A 10929-nucleotide genomic window follows, 5' to 3' on the forward strand; every position below is an offset into this window, starting at 1 on the left:
TGCAGTATCCCTTTTCTTTACATACAGCTGCAGTTCAAACACATACCTTGCTCGTGACAAATCATTATCTACAATGCCGTCACCTTTACATATGGTTGTGAATTAAGTCTGAAAAAGAATCTGTTCTGAAGGAGCCATGAGACAGAGGTGGCATTTAGATGCCATATTTTTGTACCTAGGCAAGAGACATCCACATCGATGCCTATGTTCAGCTGATCAGCTTTTACTCAAGGGCAATTCAATCTTGTGCTTTCAGGAAGTATCGGTTAAACACGTGCGTGGCTCAGCCAGAGCCAGACCTTAAGGAGAGTGAAAGGCAGTATGAACGGTGTGCATGTTACTCACAGCAGTGCAAGCGAGTTCTTGGTATCAATGTCTCTTGGATGTGCATCTCAAATTATGCTGCTTGGCTCATCTCACAGTACTTTTGGCACCAGCCTCACATATCAATTATTCAGTTGGTGACCCTGCCTTTTGAGATCTTCCTCGGAGATGGCAGAGGTCAAGGAGGCTTTCTCATAACAAAGACAGTAGTGGGTAGGCCATGAAATACAAGACCCATATTTATGCTTTATTGAATTACTGTGCAAAAGGGAATACTGCATCAGAAACTGTAGAAGACTATATTTTAATCAGTCACCAGCTGCTGTTATCGGAAACCTGCTAACAATTGCTCCAACTTCATTTGGCTACTTTTTGTTGGTTTCTTTTTTTTTTTTACATAAATAATATAGACCGAACATTATAAACATTTCAGCAACCATTTCTAAAAGACCAGAGGAGCCCTTTTAGGCGCCAAGAAACAACTGCAGGATTCAAATTCCAAAACTGTCTTTGGAGTCATCGAATCATCAGATTTACACGGCACCCAGTGACAACATCATTCAGTCGAGCTCTATTGGACTGCTATCTTCCTGACCATCTTCTGTGTCATCATCTTCTCCAGTTCCCATCAGACTGTTTAAAAGATTTCCTAGAATAAAATACAGGGCAGTCAAAATGCTAGTTTTACATTCTCATCTCGAAAACTAAACTGCTTTCCTTCCATCCTGCTAGGGTGCAGATTTCAATAATAAATTTTAAAAAAGGGGGGACGATTTTGAAGACATCTCAGCAAGACATAAGTATTCCCACACCAGTTTCCATTAAGAATTTACTGATTTGGGAACCTGTTGTTTGATACTGATACTTCTCTAACAGTACACTGGAAAAAAACACCAAAGTCCTATACTTATGTACTATAGCTACACCCTGAGAGGAGGAAAAAGAAACACAACCAAATGAGGAAAGTCACATCTCCAGCAGTGAAACTCTCAAAAAGCAGCAATGGTCTGCATCATGCTATAAAGAACTTGTTTGAAACTCAAAAGGTATTTATGAGTTCTCCCTGTTTTATCCAATTTAAAAATGCTTGAATTGCTGAAAAGCCACTATTTCCATATGGGATCTATGATGCTCATGTTTTTCATCAAACTTTGGGTATCAGTGAATTGACATTTAAAGGTAAAGCCTCAGGTCAGTTTACAGAGAAGCTTAGTTCTCAAGGAAAAACATCTGATCTTATAAAAGTTATCCAGTTCAATTTGCTTACATTTTATACAAGACCAAGAGGAATTCAGCCCTAATTTCCTATTCCCTTTCATTTCTTGTAGAAGGACAGTATTAATTTCAGAACTTCTACTCTGAGAACATTCATATCGGCACCGGTTAGATCTCTACCAAAGTCCCAGATTCGACTTAAGAAAAAACAGCCACTGAAGTATGAGGAAATTAAGCTTTAACACAAACAAGATTTTTCTTTGCATTTGGAATTTGTACCATAATGTCAAAAATTAACCATGAGAGTCATTTACATGCTTCTTCCCTTCTCAAAGATGAAGAAAAGACTGGTGATATCTATAAACAACTGTCAGCATAAACCTTACCTAGTAACCCTCCGTAGGACGATGTCTGCTTGGGTGGAACACCAAAGAAAAGCTGTCCTATTCTATCTAGGTACTGAAATGACACAAGATGAAGAACAATGTCAGCTACTTTCTTTACAGGTGAAAATACTATGGGCAGCAGTCACACCACACAAGCTAGATCACTGACTCCTACTGACAAGTCACAAACAGGAGACAAACAGCTGTTATTTAACTAATTCTGAGGTGAGATCTTGTGTACAACTACAAGTAACTCACCTCATTATACATGGGATCTCTCTTCAGTGAAGGTTGATACTGTTCACACAATACTGTAAATACTGTTAGTTTTCCTCTAGAAAGGAAACAACCAAAAATGTAATCTCGGTAACAACTGAAAAGGAAACCAAGAGCAACATGAGAAAAATCAGACTGTACCCATCAACTGCCAGTAACAGAAACCAGATGAAGTTTAGCAGTGGTTGAACAAAGGGAGGACCCTTTTCTATTGAAGGATGTTTCTGTGTGTATGTCGTAAAAACAACTGATGCACTGGTCTTATTTTTTAAGCAGAGAAACCTGCAAAAGGAAACAGAACACAGCAAGTTAATAAAAGGCAGAGATGTAGTTTTACATGCAGAAAGAAAAAGCGAAGCCAAATGCTCAACAATCTCTACTTCATTTCTGCACAGAAGCCATCTCAGGCTTAAACTGATGGCAAAACTAACTGGTAGAGACATACATCTTTGGCAATGGTTTGGCTATCAACTGAGGAAGGGGGAAATCACCACTAGAATACATTGTGGAATAAGCAGGTTGGGAGGCAGAACTGATATTAAGTATTAATAGAATGAGTTTAACCAAGATCTAAGCAGGTTGCATGCAGGGCAGTTACTAAAAACGGGCATTAATTAAGTAAAAATGTGGAAAAACTGGCCACTGTGTAATTCAAATTAAATATGATACCACATTTACTAGTCTAGAGTTTACTATGCTGAGGTAAAACCTGATTAAAGACATCCCTCCTGGCCCCATCTCCTTTCAAGATGTATCTGCCAGTGTCTGATCACTTTTGCCATTCTATTAGCACTACCTCAAAATAACATGGCATCAAGACCACTAGTAAGTTTGACACACAAAGTCTCACAATAAAGCTACACTTTGAGCTCCCAAGCCATTTGCCACCAGTAAATAGATCAATTTCCCAAACTGAGCAAATCTTTGTTCGGGTTCAGTTAATTTAACTGGCAATCTCTGCAAGTCTCATAGGCCTAACAAGAGACTTTATCTGGGACACACGCTATCTGCAAGCACTGGGAAAGCTGCCACGAGCAGTGTCATTTTTGACTGCAGGCTGGCCTCCAATTCTGTATCCTCACATGTGCAAGGGCATTGGTGTCTTTTGCCTTAATGCTGAGCAAGGAACTGCAATTATTTTCATTAGAGCATAAACTGCTATTTAAGAGGATTTAGTACAGTGGTTGAGATATAGGCCAGAGAAGGATGCAGTAACAGTGCTGTATAAATACTGAAAAAATAATTCCTTACTTGTAACTTCTCCCCACAATTTCCCCCACTCCAGAACAAGGGCCCGTAAAATTGTGTAAGAGTCCTGCATACACTGGATTTCCATAAAGGATTTTCTGCCTCTCAAAATTGCTGCAATCTGTATCAGCCAGCTATGGAAAACAGGACAAATCTGACTTGACAGCTTACTGCTGCCAAAAGAGAGACAGACTTGCTCTCACCTCCTCCCTCTCTCCCAACACCTACTCTCCTCCTGACTCCCTGCTGCACAGTCCTGTCTTCACCTCCTCCTCAGACTCCTCCATGAGCTGCTTTCCCTGACTGAGAAAGCCATCAGCTGATTAAACACACTAAAATTGGCTTTGTCAGCCTTAACTGTACATGAGCTCTGCAAAGGCACATAATAACTTGCATTCCCACCTCCTACAAAATAAATGCAAGCCACAGACCAGGGTGATCCAAGACAAATTATCTTTTAGGACAATGAGACTGAGAACAAGTACTACATGAAAGGTAAATATAGAGCCTACTTAGGTCCAGGTTTAGTAAGAACATCAAGGTAAGCCCTAATTAATTAGACATAAAGTAGTGTTAACAAAGCTAAGAATTGTGCTTTTGGGGTCAAACAGATTACATTAATTCTTCAGGCAATTAACATGATTTCAGGTTTCAACCTTAACATATTTTTGTTGGGGTTTGGGTTTGAGTTGTTCGGGGTTTTTTTCTCTCCCCAGTCCAACAAATTTGACATATCAGTATTGAGATGATTCTCCTGTTGTTATCACACTAAATGAGTTTCAGAAGCTCTGGCCAGTTTTACAGTTTCTTTTGAAAGGGATGCATGGTTAGCCTACAGTTATGAGTAAATTAGACTGGCCTCAAACAGAGTGTCATCTCTGAAAAATAGTTAATAAAAAGTTTAACACCTACTGTAGTACTGCCTGTGCTACAAACATGTCGACCTCACTGCGATATCCCCTGGATGAGGAGTATTCTACTAGCATATTTGCACATCCTTCACCATCTGTGGAGTGCAAGAAGTGATACCGAGATTCACTATAGTTTTGCTCTACAAAAGGAAAAAGAAAAATGTTTTTAAGAAATCAGTTCATCATACCTGGAGATAAAAGCAAATTTGTTAGGCTTATACACAACAGCTGGTAAAAGGATAAGAGTTATACACATGGTATATAAACAAGACAACTAGCAAAAAAGAGCGTGGGCTTTTTCCTTTATAAGTTAACAGACAATTTATGAAGGGAGATAATAAATGTTATTCTAAATACATTTGAATAAATGTTATTAGACACAATTTATTCAATGCCGCCACAAAACACACTGGGACAAACAGCTTGCAGTCATGTTTTATCTAACTACATGTTGACACTTCATGTGCTATCATCAGTGCCGAGGAGATGAATCAAGAAGTTCCATATTAAATTATGTGCACCAAGAAGTCAAACAGCATCTTCAGTGTCCTTCTTTCTAAGTGCACAGAATGAAGGCATTTCCTATTTCTAGTTTAGCCCACTCTTGCTATTAAAATTAAAATTGCTTTCATACGCTGAATAGAACAGCAATTACAAAGGAAAAAAAGGTGTAAAAAATGGCAATGATTTGTCAGAACTTAACTTGAACTGAAGCACCATGCAAAATCACTGCAATGACAAAACTGGATAGCTGCTAATTTTGGGGATTTAAAAGCTTTGTTTTAAAATCTGAGCCTTTTCTGATGAGACTCTCAAAACCTACAGGCTACAAAAAACATACGCATTTTGCTCTTCAAAAGAACAGCGTGCATATGGCTGCAAAATGGGGATTTTTGCTTTCAGAATGCAACTTTTCTTAACCTAATCATATCTCAGCCTCTAACTTAAATACTCAGAGGAAAATCCTCCCTTTCTGGCTGGTAGCAGCCATCAAGCTAAAATAAGTCCCATGAGAACAGCTGTGGGGTTGCCTGTGGCACACAAAAAGGCAATGAGCTGGAATGTTGACCATTGGGTCAGGATTGTTATATTAAACCACTATCATCACTTCACAGAAAAATATAAAATAAACAATCATCTTGCACAGTTACAAATTCACAAGAAACCACAGAAAAGATGGCATTTATTCAACTGTTCTCACTCACCTTTGTTATGTTTTGAACATAAGACTTTAAAAACTGGCTACCATCCACAATTACAATAACTATTTAGTGCATTTTTGTTTTCTCTTACATCCCAAGTGATAAAATCCCACGTAAATCAAAGGCAACATGGAATAAGCCTGCTGCTCAACATCTCAGAAAGTACCTAATTACAGTCCGAAGACTGGTCTGGATGGTAGGTGATATATTTCAATCATTGTCATGTTTACCCAGGATTTAAAAACAATACAAACATAAAAAACTCACAACAAAACAGCTTTGCTCCCCAGCAACCCTCCTCCTAATAACTACCTCAATGTCTAAAAGATCATCCTTCTTTTTACAGAGAGCATTACAGCAGCTGTGGTTTTGGTTTTGCACTAATACAGAGTTACAGCCCCAGCTTTTTTCTATTAGGAACATTAAGCTAAAGTTACTGCTAAAATCAGGTAATAGCAGAACTCAATCAGTCATTTCCATCTCAGCTTCCTTAGGTTATTTCTAAAGTAGATCTCCTGCAGAATCACACCTTCAATATTTTCAACACAAAACACAGAAGGGCCAGTTGATTTTTCTTACCTTTCCACAGGGTAATTGCTAGTAACTGGTGCAGTTTTGGGTGGCCGAGTTTTCCCGATCCCCCGCTAGACCATTTTAGTGCTCTGGATACGAAAGCCACTCTTTCGGGAGAATTTGGATCCATTAAGCTGAACAATTTAGCCAAGTTTTCTGGAAGCAGTAAGATTCACAAATATTTACTATTAACAGAAATAGGATGAACCGCTGCTTCCAATGCATCTTTAAGACACAACATATACGTTCCAGCACTTCTGTGTCTTTAAGCTCCCTTAACAGCCTCCAAAAGCCACCTTAAAAAAGAGTGACTTTGAACTTGAGCCACTTCTCATACATCCAGTCACTCTTGCATCTATCAGCCAGCAGTACTGATACGACTGTCAACAGACACGTCAGCCAAAAGCTGAGCCTTGCAGTCAGCTGGGGACATCTTCTCTTCATGTGAGACCTTCAGGATGACGGACCATGGTCCTTCAGGATATCCTTGAGGACCATGCAGTTCCAAGAGGAGGAAACACTCCAGGTTATGGGGCTGCTTGCCATTCACAGGGAAGCTGTGAGGGCTGTAGTTTGGAAAAGCACCACCAGAAGACATGGATGGGATACAAAATGTCAGAGCTGATCTAAGTAAAAAAAGAACGGCCTTTGTCTGTCTCTATCAATAGGAGCAGCTCACCTATGCTGCAGCAGTCTGGCCAGGCAGTTCTTAAGAAGGTCTCCCTGAACTGCTGCTTACCAAATCCCACAGTTAAACAAGAAAAATGTCCTTCTGACCAGCTGAGTCACAAATAATGTGCACACTACTACACCGCTAGGGTGGAAAACCCCCATCCACCAAAGCCCTGGGGACATGAGTACAGACAATACAGTACTGCTGCATCAACAAGAGAACAATGGCACAAGCCAGTAATGTTTGTTCTGAGCATGCCCACAAAGGTACTGGGAATCCATTATTCCTTAATGAAGTTTTCCCCCAGTCCATTTCTGTGCTGAAGGTAACCCTTAGGCAGTGGCAGGGCATACAAAAAGGATCTGGGGTTTCAAGACTGTTAAAGACAGTCACTGTGAAGCAAAAGCACATCTGAATACCATCAAACTGAGCACAAAGGTTGCCTCACCTAAAAGGTCGTCTGCTACTTTTGCATCCGATTTCTCCAAAGACTCTAAAACCAGCATGGACAGATCAGCGGCACTGTTTTGCTACAAAACAGACACACAGTAGTAGTGATGAACATACCAGTACGTAAAAGAAAACCAGAATTTTGTCACAAGCAGATTTAATACTTCTATCAACATCTACAGCTAAGGCACAGCATCAAGTCTCAACCTTCCCTATAAAAAATTATAGCAATTTGAAGTCATCAAAAGAGAAGTCTGCAGGAAAGCAAAACAAATGTGGTTACAATTACTGTTTGGATGCTCACAAACACTTCTGCTTTAGGTTCCAGTTCGGCATAATCCTTCTTTGTGCAGAAAGACTCAACAAAGAGATAAACCAAAAGATTACAAAGCAATAACCCCAAACATCTACCACTGAGAATTCACCATTCACCTCTCAAAATCTTGGAATAAGACCCCCCTCTACCCAAACCACACACACAAACCCAGTTATGACTTACCTGGTTATGACTGAAGAACAGCAAAGCCCCTGAATACATTAGTTCTCTTGCTTCTGCATGTTTTCCTTGTGACATATACCTGAAAACAATACCAAAGCCTTGATAAAAGCTGTCACTGAAGAAGTTGTGTATGCTTAGTGTTATTTGCAGTTAAAGGATTAAAAGTCACTAAAATTTAAAAAAGCAATAAAGGATCAGGTTAGTTTTAGTAATGATGTAACTGTAAGTGGAAGCTACAATTTTTCTGCTCCAGACGTGACAGAATACAAGCAAAGAGTGTAAGAATGAAAACTGAGAGCTTCAAATCTGATTTGGGCTGAAACAAAGAAAAGGAAATTATTCCAGTTTACCTGAGCAAAAAATGTTAATGCACTGAACTACACCACTCAGACCACCACATCAGAACCTTTACCAAAAGCAGTTTAAGTGTGGCAGGAAGGCAGTTTCCATTTTCCATTTCTCTTCACTGCTTCTCAAAAAGTCTGTTTTCTGAGTAGTTAATAACAACAGCCAATTTGCTCATAGCAAAAAAAGACATCAGTTCTACCAGACTGCTTTAGTATCTGCAATATTCCTTTTGTCCTCTGTGACATCTGGTTGTGCTGTGCCTGTTCCATCCCTTTCTGCTCCCAAAAGTCAGAGCAGCCTCGCACTCCTGCAATAGCAATGTCCTTGGTACTGCAGATCCAACACACAAGCAGCCCCGAGGCTAACAGAGAGGGGTTGGTGGCTCTGGGAGTGAAGCAGGGAGTGGTGGGACTGTGCAAGGAAAATGAGCAGTGAATCCCAAACACTCCTGTGCTGCACACGAGATTCCCATCACACATGACAGGTCCTATAGGCAAAATCAGATCAGACAGTGTTGAGGAGAAGCTCAACATGAGCTGGCCATGCGCACTTGCATCCCAGAAACCATGTCCTGGGCTGCACCCCCAAGCAACGTGGCCAGCAGGTCGAGAGAGGGGATTCTCCCCCTCTACTCTGCTCTCATGAGAGTCCCTACCCCTCAGTCCTGCAACCAGCTCTGGGGGCAACAACGTGAGAAGGACATGAAGCTGTTGGAGCAAGTCCAGAAGAGGATCACAGAGATGCTCCATGGGCTGGAGCACCTCTGCGCTGAAGGTAGGCTGAGAGAGCTCAAAGGAAAACCTTAGAGCAGTTTCCAGCACCTAAAAGGGACCTACAAGAAATCCAGAGAGGAACTTTCTACATTGGCATGAAGCAACAGGACAAGGGAGCATGGCTTTAAACTGAAAAAGCGTAGCTTTAAATTGGATGTTAGGAAAAAATTCATCCCTGTGAGGGTGATGAGGCACTGGCACAGGTTGCTAAGAGCAGCTGTGACTGCCCCATCCCTGTCAGTATTCAAGGCCAGGTCGGATGGGGCTTGGAGCAACTTGGTTGAGTAGAAGGTGTCCCTGCCTGTGGCAGGGGGTTGGAACCAGATGAGCTTTAAGGTCTCTTCCAACTCAAACCATTCTGTGATTCCATGAACAAGCAAGAGAGGAGACAGTCCTCCAGTCCTGCTTATCATCTTCCAACCCCCTCTAAGACCTTTTACCCAGAACACTCAGAACTGCAATAATGGATGGCACAATGGTAGATTTTTGGAAACAGTATCTTCAGCAATTCAGATTTGCAATCGCCACAGAAAACGCATCGTGTGTTGGTCAAACACATCAGCAGCTCCAACAGTTTAGCTGGCTTCACATCTGGGTTTGCTTCCAGGTGTTTGAGTCCAAATCTCAGTGTCGATCCACTTCCACAAATTCTATTTCCAGTAGTTTCTCAATGCTATTTGGGAGCTCTAACCATATGATAATGGTAATTATCATACCAGATACTAAAAGATGCTGAAAACAGCTTTACAATATAAAACCCATTTTAAAATGTTGGGAGGTTTGGGTAGGTTTTGTTTTTGTTAAGAACTTTTATTTTTGAAGGTGTTCTTAACAGAAATAAATATCCATGATATTGATCTAAATGGCATTTAGAACAAGAGAAATGCTGTAACAGATTACTCATACCACAGAAGGTACCTACAACCATCAGGAAAACAGAAACCAATGTAACAGGGATGTTAAACTTGGAAGTTGGACTCGATCACGAAATCACAAGAAGAGAGTTCAACCCTGTAGCCTGTACAGTAACAGCACCAGCCTAGGAACGCGACTCCCTCAGTGGCGCGGGTCAGGCAGGTAAAGCAGTGATCCACCCGCCCCGTGGATCACAGGCAGGGATACGGGGCCCCCAGAACAAAGGCTCATGGTAATCTTTCCTCCTCCACTTCTTCCCCTCCTCCACCCTCAAGTACATCTCCATCCAGGACTTTTGAAGCTCTGAGTCAGGATTTCAGGTTTAACACACACTTCATGAGAAAACAGAGCAATGTTCTGCAGGCCAGTATTGTTTAAAAGGAGTAAGCCCTGGATGTTCCAGTTACAATTCCACAGCTGAGATCACCTCGACCGTGTTCACGTGTCCCGGGGAAAACTGCTGACATTTCACACACATTTTATGGAGGACATACAAGCCTGTCCAGGACTCTTCCTTGGCCTCAGTGCCTTTCCAAACAAGTTTCACAGCGCCGTTACACGTTTTTGCCTACAAGGAAACCCTCTTCCTAGCTATGCAAAATATCATCTTTTCTTTTAAAGGAGCACCTCCTTTTGCTTCCATCGAAAATGGAAAAGGTGGGATCTTTGACTCCAAAATAATTCAGGTAGGCTTAAACAAAGTATGAAAGTGAATACATTCAGAAGCCTGGATGAGAAGTGACAAGTCAATCCATGTCATCTGCCACCAGTGCTGCCATCACATCACATAACCCTTACTATAAAACAGGGCAAGCTTTGTCTTCGACTTACTCACAAATACAATTTAAGTCTTTAGGCTTAGACTGTGCCCTCACTGATCCCATCAGGTGGCTGTGGCAAAACACAACTGCTTTAATTTAATGGTGCTTGTCATAGAGGGTAGGGCAGGCTCTCTGCTGCACACCGCCAGCATAAGTCAGACTGTGCAGAAGAACTCTCTTCCCCACACACTTGGCTGTTCTTTTCCTGTAGACACCCACCAGCCTGTTCCCATTCTAACTTAGATAAGGTCTTGGGACAGGTGACGCACAGGTGAGCTACTGAGACCCAGCAGGCAGCCTTCCCACCTCTCCTCC

General features: G+C 41.3%; 1 protein-coding gene across 1 annotated transcript; it reads right to left on the reverse strand.

Annotated features, from left to right (window-relative positions):
• Window positions 1–378: 378 nt before the first annotated feature.
• On the reverse strand, window positions 379–7839 carry GET4 (golgi to ER traffic protein 4 homolog (S. cerevisiae)). Its single transcript, XM_010020897.1, has 8 exons — window positions 7758–7839; window positions 7257–7338; window positions 6142–6291; window positions 4362–4500; window positions 2343–2483; window positions 2184–2259; window positions 1926–1998; window positions 379–973 (listed from the first exon to the last, which is right to left on the reverse strand). Exons 1-8 carry the CDS (start codon window positions 7830–7832, stop codon window positions 885–887), a joined length of 825 nt encoding a protein of 274 aa, XP_010019199.1. The 5' UTR covers window positions 7833–7839; the 3' UTR covers window positions 379–884.
• Between the last annotated feature and the right edge of the window lie 3090 nt (window positions 7840–10929).

The sequence above is a fragment of the Nestor notabilis genome, unplaced genomic scaffold (assembly GCF_000696875.1).
Source record: "Nestor notabilis isolate BGI_N333 unplaced genomic scaffold, ASM69687v1 scaffold9218, whole genome shotgun sequence".
Taxonomy (NCBI): domain Eukaryota; kingdom Metazoa; phylum Chordata; class Aves; order Psittaciformes; family Psittacidae; genus Nestor; species Nestor notabilis.